At 40.3% G+C, this 22,941-nt stretch overlaps 1 protein-coding gene across 14 annotated transcripts in view; it reads left to right on the top strand.

The window, feature by feature from the left end:
• BLTP1 (bridge-like lipid transfer protein family member 1) overlaps positions 1 to 22,941 on the top strand; it is a 214,038-nt gene that overhangs the window by 183,694 nt on the left and 7,403 nt on the right. For all 14 annotated transcript variants that reach the window (XM_075615910.1, XM_075615968.1, XM_075615957.1 and 11 more), the window contains 13 exons: positions 2 to 217; positions 2,109 to 2,289; positions 3,591 to 3,687; positions 5,850 to 6,011; positions 7,051 to 7,190; positions 12,712 to 12,910; positions 14,839 to 15,042; positions 16,227 to 16,406; positions 18,721 to 18,858; positions 19,768 to 20,025; positions 20,482 to 20,635; positions 21,882 to 22,039; positions 22,140 to 22,332. In XM_075615910.1, the coding sequence (XP_075472025.1) occupies positions 2 to 217; positions 2,109 to 2,289; positions 3,591 to 3,687; positions 5,850 to 6,011; positions 7,051 to 7,190; positions 12,712 to 12,910; positions 14,839 to 15,042; positions 16,227 to 16,406; positions 18,721 to 18,858; positions 19,768 to 20,025; positions 20,482 to 20,635; positions 21,882 to 22,039; positions 22,140 to 22,332 (2,280 nt within the window). The remainder of the gene's footprint in view (position 1; positions 218 to 2,108; positions 2,290 to 3,590; positions 3,688 to 5,849; positions 6,012 to 7,050; positions 7,191 to 12,711; positions 12,911 to 14,838; positions 15,043 to 16,226; positions 16,407 to 18,720; positions 18,859 to 19,767; positions 20,026 to 20,481; positions 20,636 to 21,881; positions 22,040 to 22,139; positions 22,333 to 22,941) is intronic.

Here is a 22,941-nt window from a genome sequence, read left to right as displayed (position 1 = left end):
GGCAGCCCTCCCGGAAGAAATCTTCTGGTTTTGCAGCCGTCCATCAGCTCTTCACAGAACGCTGGCCTGCTGCTGCTTCAAGCCGGAGCGTATCCAACGCAGCCACAGAGAGGAACATAGACTTTGAGCTTGACATCAGAGTGGAAATCGATAGTGGGAAATGTCTCTTACATCCAACAACGCTTCAGCAGGAACATGATGATACCATTTTAAGACGGTATGGTGCGATTAGACAATAGGCGTATTGCTTATGTGGTTTTGAAATGGATTCAAAACAAATACAGCTGATCCCTGTTATAACGCGATGCTTGGGGTCCACATAATGCGACCGCGTGATAACAAGGATCGCAGGGAGAAAATGGCCGCCATAATCAGGGTTTCGCATCCGTCGAGGGGTAGAGCTGGGATAGCTCTGTGCTACACCTCCCTCCCTCCTGCTGTCCCTGTCTGTCTCTCCACCCTTCCCAGTGTCTCCAGCAGTCAAAGAGCTGCAGACACTGCTAGTAGTAAGGGGATTGTGTGTGGCTCAAGGCTGCAGCCTCCCTCTTCATGCATATTTTAGTCACATCTCCCCGGCCTCTGATCACCTCACACAGCAGCTTTTCCTCAACTCCCTCTCACTGCCAAACATTTCAGGGACGCCGGGGTAGCCTGCCCGGTCTGCACACCCAAGTAAGAGGATTGTGTGTGTGTGTGTGTGTGTGATCGTGTGTGTGTGTGTGATCGTGTGTGTGTCTGATCATGTGATCTCAAGCAGGCTCTCCCAGCCGAGGAGAAGCTGGTGGTGAGTCAGGGAGGGAATGCAATGTCAGTGTGTGTGTGTGTGTGTGTGTGTGTGTGTGTGTGTGTGTGTGTGTGTGTGTGTGTGTGTTTTCAAGCAGGCTCTCCCAGCGGTGCAGGAGAAGCTGGTGGTGAGTCAGGGGGAATGCACAGAGAGTGTGTTTGTGTTCTCAAGCAGGTTCTCCCAGCCGGCAAATGATACTCAGGATTCCATGTTTTACACAAGTTCTCCAAGGGTACACCAACGTCTCAAATACTTTACAGTGATTAAACTGCAGATATAAAAGGCCACTATTCAATATGATGCGATACAGTTAATGCACAGTAAACTTTAATTGAAGCATCACTATCTTGCTTCTGAATGGGGGAACGATTCTGGATGTGTTTGAGTTACTTTGTCTGTCTTACTGCATGTAAATAATGTGTTGCCTCTCCTAGAACGCTTCTCTGATATAGAGCAGTGCCTAAAACTGACTTACTAATGATCAAGGTGGTATAAACAAGAGAATTAATAGCCTCAGCTCTAATCTTTCTTGACACTTATATGAACATGATTTATTGAGGGGGGCCAAGCAAATCTAACCCCTTAACTATGTCTATAGTTTCCATTGTTCCTCACCAGACGTTGCAGTGGCACCCACATGTCTTCAGTGTGTGTGTGGGGGGGGGGGGGAGTGTCTCCGCCCGTCTGTCTCCGCCCGTAAGCAATAAAGCATTGAATAGATGTTTAAAAAAAAAAACCACCTTGGAAATTTTCTACATTTGGGAGCCACACTCAGACTGCGTTGTAAGCGGATCCACGTTGTAGTGGATTGCGCTATAACGGGGTTGAGCTGTATTTTACATATTTACTTAAAGATGCAGTTCCATGTGGTAAATATTTTATTTTCATTTCTCTCGTTTACTCCCTTTCATCCTGCTCGGATGGTTCTTCCTAGAAAGTGCAGTATTTTATTGTTGCGTGTTTTAAGATGATTAAATATTTTCTTTCTTAAATCTCACCATTATAAACATTTTAGTGAGGCCCCTTAAAAAGGAGTGCCATGTTTTTATTTTTAAAAAAAATGCATTGGAATTCAGCCTGATCACTGTGGTCTTGAAATTTCTGCAACACACTTTTAACTTTCCAAATGATGTATGCGATCTTGCATGATATAGTGTATTACAACTACAGTATGTTTTGCTAACTGGAACTGCATCGTAAAGCCAATCAAATAGACGTAATGGGTATACATTTTTTGTTGTCTTTTTGGGGATGTATGCTATTTTGTGGGGAAGCTGGGAGCACTTGAAATTGTTGGTGTTAAGTTTACCTTTTACTAAAACAGGAGCTATGATCGAAGCTCAAGAAGTCTGGATCAAGACTCTCCTTCTAAAAAGAAGAAATTCCAAACTAACTATGCCTCTACAACTCACTTACTGGCTGGGAAGAAAGTGCCGTCATCACTGCAAACCAAGCCCAGCGACTTAGAAACTACTGTGTTTTATATTCCTGGAGTTGATGTAAAGGTAAAAACAATTTAAAATGTATTTTGTGTGTGTGTTTTGAGAGGCTCCTGCAAAGAGCCGAAACGCTGATAGTTTTGTAATAAACCTTATTTATTTTTTCTACATCTTGGAGTGCCTGCTTCCATAATTTCTGTATTCCAGTCCACAGTGGTTTGCACCTAAGCAAAATACTATTTTCAGTGAAATGCCATTATATACACACGTACAGTAGAGGCAACTCTTATTCTAACAAAAACCAGTGGCAATTCCCCAAAAGACCCAGGTACACCCAGGTACATTCTGAATACATGCCTTAAACTTTCCTTAAACTATCCCCAGCATTTCTGCATTGATTAATGGCCTATCAGATTAACAGCGGGGGGTCCCTGGCAGTCCCATTCAAACTGAATGGGACTGCCAGGGATCCCTGCTGTGTTAATCCTATGGGTCGTTAGTCAATGCAGAAATGCCTTAAACGTGCCTCAAACTAGCCCAGAACATACCCAGCACATACCCAGAATGTAACCCGGCTAGTTTACAGCAAATGTTAGAATAAACGTTGCCTCTACTGTATATGTATATACACATACACAAGTACACACACACATATACAAATGCACATACATTTAATAAGAGGGAGATTTTCCCTATGTTTTTATATGCAGTCCCTGGTCTGCAACTTGAAACAGTTATTTTTGTTAGATTGTAATGAAAGCTTTTAAACAAGTGTATCATTGAAAGCATAACATGGTAAGTATAACATATATTAGACAAGTTACTGGGTAACTTAAAAACAAGTATTCTGTTTTTTTCCAAATGTGCATCTTCTAGTTTACTTCTCTTATGAGGGAATAATGAGAGTTTAGCTGTAGCCTGTAATTGTGCAAGATTGTGGTTAATTTCCACTTTTTTCCAGATTACCAACTAAAAAAAAATGCCATTACCTTAAAGTGTGTAGAGATTTTGCGAATAGGAAATGTATTTTTATTTTGTGAAGCTCCATCCATCTAAATAATTTCTTTTTTGCAGAGTTTACGTATAAATGATAACTTTACCCACATTGAATGCCTTTCGGTATAGATAATTTTAGGTGAATGTTGATAAACTGTATTTAGAAATTTCATTAACTCATAATATGTCAACTTCTTCTTATTGACGCTTCCCTCTGCCTCCCACTTGGCCCCACTTTGCAATTTTTCGTTATTGTGTTAACCGTTAAGATTTAGTAACACGTCACTCATATATTTCAATGTATTGTCTGTGCGGTACAGTATGTCTGCAGAAATGGTGTACCCGCTAACAGTGCTTTTCGTTTGATACAGTTACACTACAACTCCAAAACGTTCAAGACTGAGTCGCCAAATGCCTCAAGAGGATCGTCTTTGCCAAGGACCCTTTCAAAAGAGTCCAAGCTGTATGGTATGAAAGATGCTGCCACATCCCCTTTATCTAGCACTGTCCACAGCAAGACTAACACATTATTTCCTCCCCAAACCCCAGCTGTCCCGTCAGGTACTTTACCTTTCCTGATGTCATCTACTAACTCGCTTATCTTTCCTTTTTGTGCTGTACCTCCTTGAGATTTCTTTCATCCAACACCTATAAAACTTGCCCTCGTTAAATAAAATTATGTCCTGTAGACTACTGAGCTAACTAATTGCAAAAATAAATAAATACAGGTTTTGGATACAAATGTTCTTTTGACAATTTCCAGTTTATATTAGCCTTGGGGACCTCCTTGGAGCACGAATGCCCATGTATACCTCTTGGAGCCCATGAATTGTCTAGTCCAGACAATTAAAATGGCTTTGCAGGTGAAATGTGTAATAGCACCGTTCCCATAATGATAGGCTTACGGCATTATCGTATCCCGATTCTGTTTGCTCCTGCAAATTCCTGGGCCATGATAAACATTTCCTGAAGGAAATACATTTGGGACAACCACGCTCAGGGAGGTCCTCTGGTTAAATAAGATGAGATAAGGATTGGGGCCCTGAATAAAGATGTTCTTGTTAGAGAGCATTCAGTCAGAACTTGTTTGTTACTTTGCCTGCTATAAGGCAGTTGTTGGATCTTCTCTGTGATAACACTGCAGAAATCAATAGGAACATTCCTGGAGTGACATCAGTGGGAAAATGTTATCTCCCGAGCTCAAATAACTTGCAGGTAAAGTAAAAGCGAGCACAGATTTGAATTTTAAAAATTAAGGTATGTTTCCATAATCTTTATTTTTCAGTTGCCTGCGCTGTTTGTTTTCATGGTAAATATACTGTACACAAGAACAGAATCCCTATTAGGAGCACTCAACCCATACTAATATATTAAAATAAAACACTTAATTGCATATAATAGAAAGCTACACTCAAATATTAAAACCTATGGACGCAATTCCTGTCTGCCTGACTGGGCAGCTTAGCAGGCTGCTTTAGTGTGATATATAGGCAGTATTCTGTTATCTAAAACGGTGAGGTTTTGCACATTATCCACAATTTCACTTACCACATCAGTTCGGGGTTATGTATTACGTCCATAGGTTTTAATATTTGAGTGTAGCTTTCTATTATATGCAATAAAGTATTTTCTTTTAATATATTAGATGGGGTTGCTCCTAATAGGGATTCTGTTCTTGTGTATACAGTATTTATGTTCATATATCTTCCCTAACAGCACCCCCCGAATAGATAAAAATACATACATGTATATTAGCTGAGCGGAGCCCTAGTTTGTTTTTACATTTGTTTTCATGGTAGTCGTATATTGTATGTTTAGCTATCTCTGGTCATAGTGGTCATCAAAATACTAATCTCATAAACTTAAAAAGGGGAGCAGAAAACAATTGTTTTACTGAGGAAGGTATAATATATTTACCATAAAGTGAAATGATTCATGCTTGTGATGTTTACAATTTTTAATGTTGGGTTAAAAAAATAAATAACAGCTCTTCCAATTTATGCCTAAAAGTCTCGAAGCTCAACAACTCGTCCTTGGCAATATATAGTAGCTTATGTTGGGGAAAAGTAAAGGGATCGTATCTAAACGATGTAGGGAACACTGCAGTGAAGTTGTTTAAGAAATATATCTATTTAATTTTTTTTAATCTTCATGGTTACCATGATGTTTTGATCCCACAAGAATTGTTCGTTATATTATTGTTGTTTTTGGGGTTTTTTTAATCTGAAAACTTTTGGATAATGTAATTGTCACATAATTAAAAAGAATGCAATTTCTGAAAGAGAAATGTTTTTAGCGGTCTTAATGGAACTCCGCTGTAAGTCACATATCCTGTATTAATATGTTACCTCCTATTACCTGATGAAAAAGCCCTAATGGGTTTGAAACGTTGAGTTCCTGTTTGTCTTCTCCAGAATAAAGAGTAAATATCTTTCACTGAAATTACTTTGAAGTCTTCTATTTTACGGAAGAGAAAACCCCTAAACACTTCATTCTGGGAGGGCTGCCTTCTGTTTACTTCTTTGCCTCCTATTAAGCATATTTTTCTCACTATAACATAAAAAATGTAGCTAAATATTAACCTTGAAGCTGGCAAAACCTAAATGAGAACATTTGTTGCAATGTTGCAGCCAAAGGAAAGGGAAGTCTTGGAGTCAAAACCGCGAAACTGTATGCCTGGGTAGCGCTGCAGTCATTGCCTGAAGAAATGGTCATCAGTCCAAACCTGCTGGACTTCTTGGAGAAGGCACTGGAGACCATCCCTATCACTCCAATTGAAAGGAACTACACAAGTAAGCATTGCTCCTCTTTTCCAATATCACAACTGTTTTCAACAAGCTTGTGGCAACTCTTAACAATATACGCTGTATGGCTACAGAGACAACCATTATATCATCTCTGGACTCCAGAGGATTCCTGAATGAATCATTTTTTTTAAGGGGGTCTACGATAGCTTTTCATGGACGTGAATGTTTATTTTTTTTAATTCAACTATTTAAGTAATCCTTCATTTCCGGGTTATAATAATAATAATTCAAACTGTTAACGTTTCTTGAAATCCCTGTAGTGTATGACACGGTTTCTTTTTGTTATACTACATATGAAAAACCAAGTTGTCTAATAGTCTGAGATTTACAGCAGATAGAAGAATGGGCAGACTAGGCAAAGTGCTTCTTATCTGTCGATCAACCCATATTGCTATTTGATCATTTTCACTACATAAGCTTCACCTTTCCATATATTTTTTTTAGAGAATATTCACACTTGCGGGGTCATTAATTTATTTGAGTAAAAAAACCTTTGACTTCTGAGGACTTCCTTTTACCTCTATGAATAAAATAGCTGCCACACATTTTCATTATTTGACACGTTTGGTCCCACTTTACGTAGCGGGAAGATGTGGAAATACACATTTGAAAACGGATATCCATCTTTCTAAGTTTAGAATGGTGCTATACGAAGTGTCGGAAACAAAACCCCACTGAAGGGAAACGCGTCTTAAAATGAGCTCATTGCAAGGTTCCCTGAATGGCTGCAACAAGCAGGAATATTGTAATGTTTATGCCATATAGACTCATTGTTTAGTAATTACTTTATTCCCTAGCGGTTTGCCTTGTTGACTGTCAGAATAGTAAAAGGTATCTGTGAAAATTACATTTGGCAACAATCAGTCTCTTTGCACTTACTGTATTGGTGGACGCTGCAGCGAATACACATCTGCATTACGTCAAAGGTGTTAACTTGAGCCACCACCTTGTAGAAATGGGCAACCTTTCTGACCTGCCTGAAGTATTGTGAATAAAGTACCATTTTCATTTGCTTCATGAATAGCTGTGAGCTCCCAGGATGAGGATATTGGACAGTTTGACATGCAAGATCAAATGGAAGAATCGACAACCTCGTTGGTGTCTTCTTCCACCTCGGCATACTCATCCTTCCCTGTGGACGTGGTTGTTTATGTGAGAGTTCAGGTAAGTCATCTTTGTGTGAGATCACTTTGTGCACTGTGGTAATCTTGTTACCATCACAATTTCTGTTAACATGATAAACTAGTATATCTGACCGAGAGAACGATCCGCACACTATACCTCCAAACCTCTGTTGCTGCCAGAGAGGCCATTGATGTATTATTGCAAGGAAAACAACGGCAGAATAAGAGTTAAACTGCTATTATGTCGTTCCATCAAGACAAAACTGCACAGAAGCAAAGTCTGTACCTGTTTGTAAAGAAAAACACAGAAAAAGCAAACGTGTTTTTTGTTATTTGTAGTATTACTTCCTCTTAATTATACACATACGTATATCATGAAGGGGCGATTTTACTATCCCAAAAAACCTACAAAATACAATCGGGTAACTAGCATGTGTATAGTTCCCTTTCTACTATGGGGCCTCCAGTTTATACAGCCTTGTAAACAGTGTTTCTGCTGTGTACTATACAGCCTTAAATCTCATTTACAGATCAGAGGTCCTGTGGCGCTGAGGCAAGGATGAGGATGTGGTCGTGGATAAAGTTCTTCTCTTTAGGCAATTACCTCAAGAAAGGAAGATAAGACATACAAAAAACACTGCAACAGTGCATTACCCAGGGACAAAATGGATGGATTAAACAGAGCAATTTAATATAAAACAATTAAACAAAAAATGATAAAATGACATACATATTATCAATATAAAACTTTCATGTGCTGCTGCACTTTGAAGATAGAACTTGCTCCGCCGTGATACAAATTGAAATCCTACTCACCGAAGGTGACTAGGACATGCACATTTGTCTTATGGTCTTTTTGCTAGGTGTATACCGCTCGCCGTGGGGTGAAATAAGCCAGTCACTGGAGGAGAATCGCCTTCTATACTCGGAATCAGCTGCTGCCAGAGTCTGGTCGATCGGCTCCTCTGCTGACGTCACCTCCTGTATCTCACTGCTACGGTGTCCCTGCGATGCCAAAAAACCTCCAACGCGTTTCGAAACTCCTAATAGTGGGTTTCTTCGTCACTCACTATTAGGAGTTTCGAAACCTACTATTAGGAGTTTCGAAACGCGTTGGAGGTTTTTTGGCACCGCAGGGACACCGTAGCAGTGAGATACAGGAGGTGACGTCAGCAGAGGAGCCGATCGACCAGACTCTGGCAGCAGCTGATTCCGAGTATAGAAGGCGATTCTCCTCCAGTGACTGGCTTATTTCACCCCACGGCGAGCGGTATACACCTAGCAAAAAGACCATAAGACAAATGTGCATGTCCTAGTCACCTTCGGTGAGTAGGATTTCAATTTGTATCACGGCGGAGCAAGTTCTATCTTCAAAGTGCAGCAGCACATGAAAGTTTTATATTGATAATATGTATGTCATTTTATTATTTTTTGTTTAATTGTTTTATATTAAATTGCTCTGTTTAATCCATCCATTTTGTCCCTGGGTAATGCACTATTGCAGTGTTTTTTGTATGTCTTATCTTCCTTTCTTGAGGTAATTGCCTAAAGAGAAGAACTTTATCCACGAACACATCCTCATCCTTGCCTCAGCGCCACAGGAGGTTTTTTCCATCCTTAAATCCATATCTGGTTGGGAGAGACCAGAAAAACCTTTTGAGCAGCTCCAGGACTATCTTTTGGACTCTTTATCACAGGTTCATTTATTGTCACATGTATATATTAATTTGATCCCATTTGTCACACGAGTGCTATATTGCACTTATATTTTCACAAGGCTCATTTACAGATCAGGCTGAAATGACGTCTGCTAAGCAGCCATAGGGCACATGATAAACCGCTTCAGTTATTGGCTGGCCTGGGAAATAACCAAAATAGAAAATGGTAGCGGAACACAACAAAAACGGGTTGTGAGGCGTAATGTTAAAGAGATGGCAAAAAACTTTAATTCACAAATTATACATACAGCGTCAGGCAAAAATCTCCCCTGTGGGAAATAGATTTCAGCACCTGCACAGACTGGACCAGTAACTTGAATTACTGAAGATGTCACTACTCAGTACCCAGAGCGTAATAAAAATAACTATTTGCAATTATCGAGTTCTGAACATCAACAGACTTATTTGGCCTTCTCCAAGCAAAGCCTGGCAGCAGTTTGCTGTTTATACTATTTCCAAAAAGTTTAGTGATCGCCAGAACATTGTTGTTCAGGTCCAACAGTTTTGATTATTTAATAGTGCCGTGGGTGGATACTGCTGTTATATAGTAAATATAAATACAGTACAACACTGACATAGTTGGTCAAAGAGGCTGCTGACCCTCTGGAACTGCCTGATAACGTGATTGCTTCTGGTGGCCGGGCCGGAAGTGAAAAGGAAGAAAAGGTTTTGCTCTTCAGTGTTGTCCATGATCAGTGCTCCAGGGCTGGGTTATGCCCTGTGATATCTGTGTGTTTGTACAATTTCTTGTAGATTGTTGATCCATCGTCTTGTTTGAGTGTGATTCATTTCTTTCCCCAATCATAAGTCACTGCTTCCTCTTCTTTATACCTTTATACTTTTGTTATCTTACACTTCTTCAGCGTATCATTGTTACACTTTCTTACAGCATCGGCTATACCCTTGCTGATCGTCTTGTACCGCTCGGTATATTCTACTTTTGTTCTTGCATCTCAGTTTTGCTTAATTTCTTTAAATATATGTACAAAACAAACCAAAGGTTCCCCAATGAATGCACTCAAATCACAGAGCAAGAAATGACGAATCAGTTAAAAATACTCTTTAATCAAATATGTGTTAAAATGTATTGTACAGAGGGATGTGGTTAAAGGTGTCTGAGACCACTCCCTTATGACACACCAATTCCTAATTACAGATAATGTGTAAATATTGCGAGATAACCTGAAGACAGAAAGCTCTTACATATCCAATAACTATTAAGCTATAATTCCTTTAGAATTGTATAAATATATGTAGCCAGACTGATGTTCCTTGTGACCGGCAATATCCAGCAGAAACTGACCACACCAATCCCTCGTGGTGTTGAAAAAAGCCGTGGGCATTCCGTGTAACATGGAGCTGCTGTCACCTTCCAGCCACAGACAGCAGACTCTTTTTTTTTCTTTCTTCTCCGTTCCAGAAGGAACACAATGTCTGGCTGCATCTGTGCAGTATATGTTCAGTATATTTACTTAAGTGCTTGCCGATGTCTCTTAAAATCTAGTGGGGAGTCAAGAATTACTTTTTACAAGCAACATGCTTTGCAAAATCTGAAAGGCGTTTAAAGCAGCGTTCCAATATTTTTTTCTAATAGGTAATTAACGGGGTGTTCGGAGCTGAACCTCATTCATTTCAGCTGACTTTCCATGGTACTTGCCTTCGTGTATGGGCTGCCGGTGGTCCATGATTCCTAATTATTCCGTGGCACGCGGGCCAATAGGAAGCTGCAATGGATGATGTTACAGCTTCCTGTTGCCTCATGCCGTTGGAGATTTAATTCTCCATATTATTTACCCAGCCAGAGACGCACCGGATGCACCTTGGGAGGCAAGTATAATCTGGAAGCAGGAAGTCCCAGGGGCTGAAATGAACACGGTTTCCTGCTTTCCACCTACAAGAAGGAAAAAAAGAAAGAAAAACCATAGGCAGAACCAAACCTTTAAACATATTCTTTGGAGAGCAAGTGATGCTTGTTTTAGGCATAACTTGTGGTCTTAATAGGTGTTCCTGTTTTAGAGTGACTGCAAATTATTTACAAAAATGGATCACACCATAGAGCAGCATGCGGTGTGGTCGATATGTTTCTAGAAAAAGGGGAAATTATGTGCCCACTACTATTGCAATTACATGCTGATTTTAGTATTTAGTCTTCAGAACCTTTCTTAAATTAGCACTGTTGTTTAGTTTATCGAACCAAAAATATTGTATTTTTAAATCATGAATATAAGCACACAGATTAGTATTATATATATATATATATATATATATATATATATATATATATATATATATATATATATATATATATATACACACACACACACACACAGTGGTCGACAAATCACCAAAAAATCTACTCGCCGAACCAAAAAAAAAATCTACTCGCCACCTAGTACCACACGTGTGCTGCTTGGGCCAATAGGAGCTCGCCACGATGTTAAATCCACTCGCCCGGGGCGAGCAAATGTATAGGTTTGTCGAACATTGTATATGTATGTATGTATATATATATATATATATATATATATATATATATATATATATATATATATATATATATATTCTCCCACCTTAATACCTCCCCAAGAATCTGTACTTTTGACCCTTTCCCATGACTACATGACTACATTGTATATGTATATGTATGTATATATATATATATATATATATATATATATATATATATATATATTCTCCCACCTTAATACCTCCCCAAGAATCTGTACTTTTGACCCTTTCCCATGACTACTACTTTGCTCCTTCTACACCATAATCATTCCTACTTTGAACCACTTCTTCTGCGCCTCTCTCTTAATTGTGGCTCATTTCCTTAAACTTTTAAGCATGGACTACGATAGCCTTTTCCTAGTTGTTTTAACACTCTTCTGGCAGTTCCCCATGCAGTCCAGCCTATTTGCTGCTGCCAGGCTCCTCTACCTCACCAACCTTTCTACTTCTGCTGCTTCACTGTGAAAATTGTTACCCATACGCCACAAATTCAACTTCAAGGTCTCATCTACACACTCTCTTCTCTTCACCTTTGTAGTCTAATCCCCAAGTATTCTCCCACACACCATCTGCACTCATCTCATTCCTACCTTCAAGAATTCTCCAGGGCTGTGACCCAACTGTGGAACTCCTAAGGCCAGGTCCCCGCTGGCTACTGCAGAGCCCTCTGTGGCGGATGCTGCAGGGACAAGAGCCACCCCAAAATAGGGACGGGCCCGCTGCGAGGGGGGGCGCCGTGCTGGGCTGACAGAAACTCCTGCTCTCAAGAAAATTGAGATCAGGAGTCGCGACGGAGCACTAGGCCACGCCCCCGGCGGTTCATTCAATGAGAGCGAACCTGCCGGGGGACGTCACGGCCGCACCCTGTCACACCTGCCCCTGCAGCTCACTTCAGACCGGGGGACTCAGCTGCACGCGCCGGCTGTCTCGCAGACGTGCGTGCAGCGGGGCCGTAGCCTAACCTTGCACCATCAGACTCTCCATCACCATTCACACTTTCAAAAGTTACCTCAAAACCTGCCTCTTTAAAGAGGCCTACCCAGGACCCTCCTGGAAACTTTACGCTTAATACCATTCTTTGTGGCCTTACACGAACAACTATCCGTGTGTCACTCTCCATTCCTTTTAGATGGTTAACTTCTCGGAGCAGAGACCTTATTACATCTTGTTTCATGCTGTGTTAATTTGCATTTATTTGATGTTTTGTTCTTGTCCTTTGTACTGCACTGCGGATTGTGTTGGTGCTGTATAAATAAATTATGATAATGCGTCCATTTAATTTTTTTTTTTACTGTGTTTGTTACCGCTATAAATTCAATTCTCCTTCCTCTCTAGCCTTCCCAGATCAAGTTTAGCTGTCTCCCTGTTTCAAGAGTTGAATGCATGTTGAAGCTGCCCTCTTTAGACCTGGTATTCTCTTCAAACAGAAGTGAGCTAGAGACTCTCGGGGCTGGTCACCCCTCAGATACCTCTGTTGGTAATCTCTCCATGCCAAGTGGATCAAAAACTAACATGAACAAATCTGGAATGTCAGGTACATAATTTATATACATTTTTCATTTTTGTGTGTATATTTCAGAGTATGCCTTCACATGAATGGGCTGAAAGGTTACTTACTATATGTCTAAGTGGAAATAAATGCACTTCAAAAAGTGTCTAGTATCCTATATATAAATATACAGTATAGGGGTTAGTACAGTACATAATGTGAGTAGATATTCGCATTGGTACCCTGACATCCAAAACCTATGCCAAACTAGGTGTACCTTTATTGGAACAAATCCTCCCTAAGCCCGCTGGTTAGAAATTGCATCGCACAGCAGAGGCTAATGCCAATCATAGACTATGGGGAGATAGATATGGGTCTAGGCGCAAAGTTCATCTCTCCTATCTTGCCTTCAAATACATTCTGGGCAAGCTACTCGCCTATCTGAACAAGCTCCTCACCCCTACCACCCGCAGCACTTATCACCTGAGATCTGACTCCAAACGATTGATCGCGGTCCCAAGGTTTAACATAGTATCCAGCTGCTCCTCCTCCTTCTCTTACCGTGCACCTCACACCTGGAACAGTCTACCTAGGATTCTCAAAGCCACCACCAGTCTAAGTTCTTTAAAAACTAAATCTGTCTCACATTTTTATCTGGTCTGTAAATGTTACATTCGCCTAAAAGATAAAATATGTTAAACTGTTAATGCAGTGTCTTAATACATAATGTATAACCTTATTCATTTAATGTATCCATGTATTTGTCATCAAAACTCTGGGCCCGGGACATACTAATCCCTAAGGCAATTGCTCAGAGAATCAATACAATACAGTACTAAAAAGTGAATACAATACAAATTGTTAGGCCAAAGTTAATCATAAAATATAAAAACAGATATAGAAAAACTAAAATAAAAAAAAATAACTAGACAGGCATTGCCTGTTTTTGATATAAATGTCCTCCTGTGTGTTCTATTGAGCTTTGTATAGCCTCTCAGCTGTGGTCGCATGCAGCTCCCAAATGGAGGTGTTCCAATCCCCAGTAGGTATAAACAAATTGATTTACTTATGGCTATGCACTGCTTAGTAAATTTGACTTAAAATGTTTACCATACCATATGTTGGTTTTCTCCCATTAAATGTTTTTGCCCATTGTAACATTTCCCCTCTAGTAACATATAGTGTGTGCTTTGCTCCTTTTATCAATGTAAACACGCTTCGGTTTTTAGCAGGACAGTACACTAATAGTTTAACTAATGAAACCTGTGTGTTTGCACAATGAATTTGTACCATTTACATAACCTTTAAAATATCTAGTTCTGTTTAGTGATTGTAAATAAGAGATTCGTAACTTTTTTATGTCATGGTACAATGAAGTTTAACCGTTGCAAAATACTACAGCTGTGTATTGACTTCACATGCTAAGTACTGTATATTAAACAACTGTAACCTAAACCTGCTACTGGCCTTTGATTCGCACATATATATGTGTGCCAATGTGACTAATGGCCCCTGTTCAAAATCTCTGTATGATTTTATTAAACCATATTTAACATGAATTCCATTAGTTGATCACACAGTGTAACGATTGTAACCTTGCTGTAGTTTGCAGCTTATGTGTTTTGTTAGGAAGAGGTATCCCACTTTAGATAACTTGTGGCATCTCATAGCATATGAAGTAAATCCTAAGTAAAAAAACAAAGTATAATGGGCAGTGTTTGGATGGTATGCAGTGTTAAGGGTAAGTACAAAAGAGAATGACAAACTAATACACAACTGCATTTTCATTTAAATCTAAACTGTTTAAATAATTCCCAGTCTAATTAAAATGTGTGTTGTCCTAATTAAGGGACGCCTTATTAAAATGTATAGTAAGCAATCTGTAAATTGTGCTTTTATTCAAATGTGAGGCTTTTAGTTTCTGAATAAGTCACGAGTCCGTTTTACTTTAGCGATGTATGTGTTCCCTGCAGGCACATCCACAGGGATTGGGAGCCCACTTGGAAGAACGCGACACAGCAGCAGCCAGTCCGATTTGACCAGCTCTAGCAGCAACTCATCTGGCTTGAGTTTCACAGCTTGCATGTCCGATTTCTCGCTGTATGTTTTTCATCCGTATGGAGCAGGCAAGCAGAAATCTACAGTCTCTGGGCTTGCTCAAGGATCCAGTGGCTTAGGTAGGATGGACCATTGAATACTGCATGTATGAAACTGCACACACGGTCTCATACACTAAACAACGGTAGCACGTGAGACGTGGTTACAGCTTACATGGGGTTTGTTAATAACTACCATCATTATAATGGTCCTATATGAACCTTTGTGATGCCCTTAACCAGGGGTGCGCAAACACATTCCTCTGCGCCCCCCACCTCCCCTCCCCCTTACCTTGTCTCCGACGTTACATGACGCCGTGGGGTCATGGCAACACGATGTCACATGACCTGATGCCGCGTTGCCATTGCGTCGCGTCACTTGAAGTCGTCGGAGACAAGGTATGGAAACTTACGCGATCCTCTGCATTTAATTTAAATGCTTTGGGGAAGAGCGCCGTGCTTCTCTAAGCGCCGAGTCTCCCCCCTCCCCCCCCCCCCCCAGTAAATCTCGCGCACCTCTACCCTAAACAATAGTAGTTTCTGCTTAATGGTTAAACATTTTATATTGAACATACCAGCTTCTGTTGTAAACTCCAGCCTGTCCCACGTATGCATTATGTGATCTAGGGAATATTACCAGGTTTCCCTGTATCTCCCCAAAATATTCTTAAAAACAAAATGTATACATCGGTCTCTCTTCTGGTACAATATTTTCATAGAAGAATAGTAAATTTTCATAGTATTAACTGCTATGTATCACAGAAGCTTTATTAACCTTTATAGTGCCGTAATTAATGTTCAGGGAACCTCACGAAAGCCAGCACACCACTGATACTTGTAATATTCCCTGAATATTACAAGTATCAGAATGTTGTAGCCCTTCCAGATGAAACGTTATTGAAAACGGTGTTGTTGGAGAGCCTACGTCATGTTGTACTGTGCTTGCATGAACAAAACAATGTTGCCCAAGAGCAACATTGCAATCTAAAGCATAAGTGACGTTAAGAAAATAAATAAATAATTTTGAATCGGTACTGTTACAGAGCTTATTTTTGCAAATCTTACCAGGAGAGGAGTAGTGGTTTAGTGGTAAGGTCGGTGAAGCGGCAAAATCCCTAAGGCCCAGGAACTTGTGCCTGAAGAATCATTTTCACATGCAGCGCTGCTAACCTGAAACTTCTTTCATACAGCTCTGATAATTTCACTTTTTCAGGCTATGGTTTAGATTTGATATTTCAAATGTTGTCTCTTTGCCTGTACTGTAGGCAATGTGGATGAGGAGCCCTCATCAGTGACAGGCCGTAAAGATTCCCTGAGTATTAACCTGGAGTTTGTTAAGGTCAGTTTGTCCAGGATGAGACGTTCAGGTGGAGCTTCCTTCTTTGAAAGTCTGTCAGCTAGCAAAGCAGCAAGCAAAATGGATACCACTTTAATCAACATCTCAGGTACTTCAATTGTATGTGTGCATGTCTTTATTTATATAGCGCCATTAGTGTACATAGTGCTTTGCAGCAGTAATACACGTGACAATCATATAAATAACAAATAATACAAATAACAGATCATGGTAATAAGTGCTTCAGACATAAAAGTAACATTTCGGAAGAGGAGTCCCTGCTCCGAAGAGCTTACAATCTAATTTGTAGGTAGGATGAACATGCAGACACAGTAGGAGGGCATTCTGGTAAGTGTGTCTGCAGGGGCCAAGCTTTATGTATCATGTGTATAGTATTAGCCACGGTGCTGCTCATGTGCTTCTTTAAGCAAGTGTGTTTTGAGGTGGGTCTTAAAGGTGGATAGAAAGGTTGCTAGTTGGGTATTGAGGGGAAGGGCATTCCAGAGGTATGGGGCAGTCAGAAAGGTCCTTGAGCAGAACGCAAGAGTCGGGATAGTGCATAGCGAGAAATTAGGGCTGAGATGTAAGGAGGGGCAGAAGAGTGTAAAGCTTTAAAAGTGAGGAGCAGAATTGAGTGCGAGATGCGGGATTTGGTAGGAAGCCAGGAGAGTGAGTTTAGCAAAGGAGATGCCGAGACAGATTTTGGAAAGAGTAGAGTGATACTGGCAGCAGCGTTAAGGATAGATTGTAAGGGAGACAGGTGAGAGAGTGAAAAATAGTGATCTGCGCTCATAAATTGTGAATAGGTGCTTGTCAGCTAGTGCAAATGTGACCCTTTAAGAAAATAAACAACCTGATTAGGATGAGGTAGATGCTGCTGTTTTCATGGGATGGCTCAGCATACCAAAGCTAGCACATAAACGAAAAGAAAAACAACGCATAAAAACCTCATAGTGTAGTAGAATTAAAAAATATATTTATGATAAAGGTGAGTATTGCATGTACATCAAGAATAAAAATAAACAGCAGGACATGTTAGGGACATGTTACCACTCGACGAACTGGAACATGCCGTGGTAGCTTGGGTTTCTCTCCTCCAGTAGCAGGGGCCAGAAGTATGCTCTCTCCCCTCCGGTCTGGAGTTCCTCACTTCACGGTGAGGGCGCAGCGGCCGCTGTTGTAGAGAGGAGGATTCCTCTTGCCCGTTCCGGATTACTCCACGTGTGTCGATGACGTCATCAGATGGCGTCGTTCAGAAGTCCGCGTCGTGTTACGTCTTAGGCAAATCAGCCAGGTGAATGTCCCAAACAGAGTCAAAGCTGCTCTGAGAATCAGAGCCTCAATAGGTATTGAATATGGAACGCACCCTCTTCCTACGCGTTTCGTATAAATGTATACGAAGTAGGAAGAGGGCTCGTTCCATATTCAATACCTATTGAGGCTCTGATTCTCAGAGCAGCTTTGACTCTGTTCGGGACATTCACCTGGCTGATTTGCTTAAGACGTAACGCGACGCGGACTTCTGAACGACGCCAACTGATGACGTCATCGACACACGTGGAGTAATCCGGAACCGGCAAGAGGAATCCTCCTCTCTACAATAGCGGCAGCTGGGCCCTCACCGTGAAGTGAGGAACTCTAGACCGGAGTGGAGAGAGCATACTTCTGGCCCCTGCTACTGGAGGAGAGAAACCCAAGCTACCACGGCGTGTTCCAGTTCGTTGAGTGGTAACATGTCCTGCTGTTTATTTTTATTCTTGATGTACGTGCAATACTCACCTTTATCATAAATATACAGGCATACCCCGCATTAACGTACGCAATGGGACCGGAGCATGTATGTAAAGCGAAAATGTACTTAAAATGAAGCACTACCTTTTTCCCACTTATCGATGCATGCACTGTACTGCAATCGTCATATACGTGCATAACTGATGTAAATAAGGCATTTGTAACAGGCTCTATAGTCTCCCTGCTTGTGTACAGCTTCGGTATAGGTAGGGAGCCGGTATTGTTGTTCAGGACGTTCTGACTTACGCATGCGTGAGCTGCCGTTTGCCTATTGAGCTAAATGTACTTACTCGCGAGTGTACTTAAAGTGAGTGTACTTAAACCGGGGTATGCCTGTATTTTTTAATTCTACTACACTATGAGGTTTTTTTGCGCTGTTTTTCTTTTCGTTTCTGAGACAGGTGAGAGGCAGAAAGGCCGGATAGCAGGAAGTTACAGTAATCGAGGCGGGAGAGAATGAGGGCCTGAGTCAGAGTTTTAGCAGTCTTACAAATTATTGCTTCACTAGCACTTGAGTACATTGGTTAGCTTGTGCTAAGCTTAATTAGTGATGCTTTTTGTTTATTATACTGTAGCTTTAAAGGTAGGTGGAATAACGAAGATGTTTCTTTTTTTTTTCTCTCTTCCATTAGCGGTTTGTGATATAGGCTCTGCTTCCTTCAAATATGACATGCGTCGCCTTAGTGAAATCTTGGCCTTTCCGAGGGCCTGGTATAGGAGAAGTATCGCTCGGCGTCTATTCCTTGGTGATCAAACCATCAATTTACCAGGTAGGCTTTGGTGTGTAAATATGTAGGTTGTTTTTTTTTATTATGCTTGCTAGATAAGGAATATTATACTGTTTGTACATAGGAACTGCCTTTTATCAGTCCATTATCTTGTCAAGTATAACATAGGTGTCATTCTTTCAGTGTGTTCAATGTGAAAAGATGTACATTTTGCAGCTATGTATGCTAAGCCACCCTTAAAGTGGCGCCCAAATTTCTCTACTTTTAAACTGATTTGCAACCAAGCTTAGCATTCATTTAAAATGTACCTCTGTTTTTCTAAATCAGTCTTTACAATTTGAGTTTCCTTAAGGCTCTTAAGTAATATATTTGTGTTTACGGATTTTATCCTGCCAAGAGTATGTGGTGTTCCAATGCTGGCCTCAGAATAGTCACACTTTGCACCAGCCTGATTCTCTACTAAAGGTTTCCTACTTTTCTTTATCACTGGTATTAATTATCTGTAGCCTCATTGCTAATGAATAATGTTGCAGTGTAGGGTCCTCTTTTCAATTAAGGGCTTGCAATAGTGGAAAAAATAAATAGGATTGAACCTAAGTGGCAGTGGTGTCCATAGAAACGTATGTTCTATAGCAATGTCGGGTAGTACAAGAACTGCTGCAGAGTAAGGTATACACAAGAAAATAAGTGGTTAATAACAGTGAGAAGAATATTTAGAAGAAAGATATGACTTACTAGGGACTATTACACGCAGAAGAACAACATGTAGCCTGTTTAGCACAGGACCTGGTTTATTGAACGTATTTATTTATTGGTCCCTACTATATACTAGATATGCTGTATTATTGGTAAAATGTTTCACATTTTAGATGTAATAGACCACAGCATAATAATAAAACTGCCTAGTTTTTCATTTAATTCAATGTTTGTCACTTTTGCCCTTGCTTCTAGCGTCAGGTCCTGTAACACCCGATTCCATAGAAGGGATGAGCCAACATCTTTCTCCTGAATCTTCTCGCAAGGCATATTGTAGGACATGGGAGCAACCCAGTCAGTCAACCTCATTCACACACATGGCACAGTCACCCAATGTATTCAGTGAACACACTCAAAGCAGCAGCATGTCGCCAGGAGCAGCCTCTCACTCCCTGAAATCCCCAGCTGTGACGAGATCAAGGAGCGTGTCCGACTCCTCGGTGCCACGCCGTGGTACGTCCTGGTTAACTTGGAAAACTTCTATCCGCCAACAAAATAGTGTGTGTGTGTGTGTGTGTGTGTGTGTGTGTGTGTGCGAATATATATATCACGCACATACGTGTGTGTGTATGAGTATAGAGTAGGAGAGAGCTGCAGATGCCGGGTAAGTCCTCGTGCGGTGGCCATTTCGCTTAAAAAAAAAAAAAAAAACCCTTGGAGATGCTTTTAAATCGGGAGCCACACTCAGACTGCGTTATAAGCAGATCTGCTCTGTAGCATACCGCGCTTTAACGGGGTTGAGCTATATTTGCAAAAAAAAAAAAGAAAATCACATTCGATTTTTTTATCAGTAGTCTTTGTTCAGAGAAAAGTAGAGTTACATTTCTTAAATTAGTATCTGTTAGACCTGTAAAGTCATTCCGATATTGCAAGTGAATCTTTAAAAAAATATTTTCTTTTCTCATTCAGATTCAGTCACAAAAACATCAATCCCGTCATTCAGTAAAGCAAATAAACCTTCGAGCCAGCAGGGGTCCCCATGGGAAACATTGGTTGTGTTTGCAATTAATTTGAAGCAGCTTAATGTTCAAATGAATATGAGTAACGTTATGGGAAATACAACGTAAGTGAAAATATTTTGACAATTCAATAAATGTTGTGTTGATCGATCTCAATTGTATATTGTTTTGAGAACTCTTTAGAGGACCAACAGGAGGTCATAGATTAAATTATAGTGTAATCTGCTTTCCAAGTGTCACAGATGTCTTTCTCCAAGTGTACAATACACGTGAAGAAGAAACCTGTGACATTTAGAACGCTATATGCAGCATCATTTTGTCGCTTAAGAACTTTATTAGTCCATTAAAGGTTACTACAACTTGCTATAAATCTATACATCTCTCGGACCAATGTTACTAAAACATTGAACTGCAATTTGAAATCTGAAAAATCCAAACTTCTTCATGCAAGGTGTGTCTTGTGTACTTATTTTTATTCCATATCTTCTATTTACTGTAGCCACCTGATTCCTTATGTATACAGTGCTGACCACAATTAAATATATACAAAAATATGTTTTGAGGTATTGTTCGAGTGGCTCAGTGAGTAATGGCATTGACTGCAAAACAATGAGACTTTGAAACAGGGAAACCTGCTGCCAGCTCCTTCTAACCTTGGGCAAGTCACTTTATCTCCCTTTGCTCATGAATCGAAATTAGATGGTAAGGTCAACAGGGCAGGGACTTTATTGTGCCTGCAAATGTTTTTGTACAGTGCTGTGTACACGGTGAGCACTATGTAAGAACAAAATATGATTATTGTTGACTCTTGTATCTGTTACTTGCATGCATGCAGTCATGAGGTTGGCTACCATTCAGAATAGTTTTTTGCACCTTTGGTCCATAATGTTTTATTTTTTGAGTGCCACAAAACATAGCTACTATGTCATGGTGGCTGGCACTCCAGGGGACCCATGAGGTAGTAGCTACGCCCGTCCCCTCCCCCCCCTCCCCCTCCCAAAAAAATGCTGTTTTTTGCAATGGGAGAATGTGTTCAGCTCTCTTACTCTTCAGGTTTTGCAGTTCTCCCTTACCCATATGGCCCCAAATTGTTCTGATTTTTTTTCATGTCCTAAACTAGACTTGTTCTTGAGTCTGAAACAAAATAGACATGAGGTGGCACTTGCGTTAATCCACCTCCTGCAAGCGTAACAAAATGTGAGTGACGTTCATAGAACAGCACAAGGTCTTACTGCATGAAAGCTGTGTCCCTGAAGAGCCCTAAAAATGTTAATACTGTTTGGGAATATAACACAGACAAAAATCTTGTTTAAATTCTGTCCATCACATTGTTTTCTGTACTTGTTTCAGGTGGACCACCAGTGGGTTAAAAAGCCAAGGCCGCCTGTCAGTGGGAAGTAACAGAGATAGGGAGATTAGCATGTCTGTTGGACTGGGCAGATCTCAGCTTGACTCTAGGGGTGGGGTTGTTGGTGGAACCATAGATGTTAACACCTTGGAAATGGTTGGTAAGTTGAAATAAAATATTACTTTTTTCACCATATGTATTAACTGCAAAGTTAACATGTTATTTTTTATAGATAAAAAAAATATATATTCTGTCTTTAGCCCATATTTCAGAGCATCCTAACCAGCAGCCCAGCCATAAAATCCAGATTACAATGGGCTCCACTGAAACGCGTGTGGATTACATGGGGTCAAGTATTCTCATGGGGATCTTTAGTAATGCTGATCTAAAGTTACAAGATGAGTGGAATGTCAATCTTAATGCTCCCCTGGATACAAGCATTTCTGACAAAAGGTATGCTGTGTGCCAGTGACATTTTGTTTATTGCTACAATGTTGTTTAGACCAGAGTTTATCTTGTACTGTATGTCCCTATATTTGCCTTTTGATTTTTTCCTAGACCATAAATAACCTGTAGCCATTTGATAAATCATAGGACTATCTTAATTAGGGATTGTTCCTTGTACTGAAACTTTCTCATGATTTTAAAACATTTCTGATATAGTGCAGTTAAGGTAACAAGGCTTCATTAATGACAGATCCTGTACATCTTTAATGCAATTTAAAAAAAAAAGGTTGTCTTAAAACAGGATTTTTTGACAAATGTTAAAATAATCCACTAATCTTCAAGTTTGTTTTTGCCCTTTTCCAAGATTAGCTAACATGCAGATGTCTCACGCCATTTGCCACACTGATAAATCGGCGTATATTAGAATATCTCTACCTTTACATACTATTTAATGGAATTGTTGACCCAGTAGGTCACAATACTGTATATCACAGAGGAACATATACCTGCAAACCACTGGTGCACGGCTGAAAGGGGGACAATACCACACTGATCGTCAAACAACGTAAATCATTCAAGCAAGCCATTTGTACTCATCCGCCAGTTGTTTTTACA

This window comes from Ascaphus truei, chromosome 1 (assembly GCF_040206685.1).
Source record: "Ascaphus truei isolate aAscTru1 chromosome 1, aAscTru1.hap1, whole genome shotgun sequence".
In the NCBI taxonomy this organism is placed as follows: Eukaryota; Metazoa; Chordata; class Amphibia; order Anura; family Ascaphidae; genus Ascaphus; species Ascaphus truei.
This window is presented reverse-complemented; position numbering and strand designations above follow the sequence as displayed.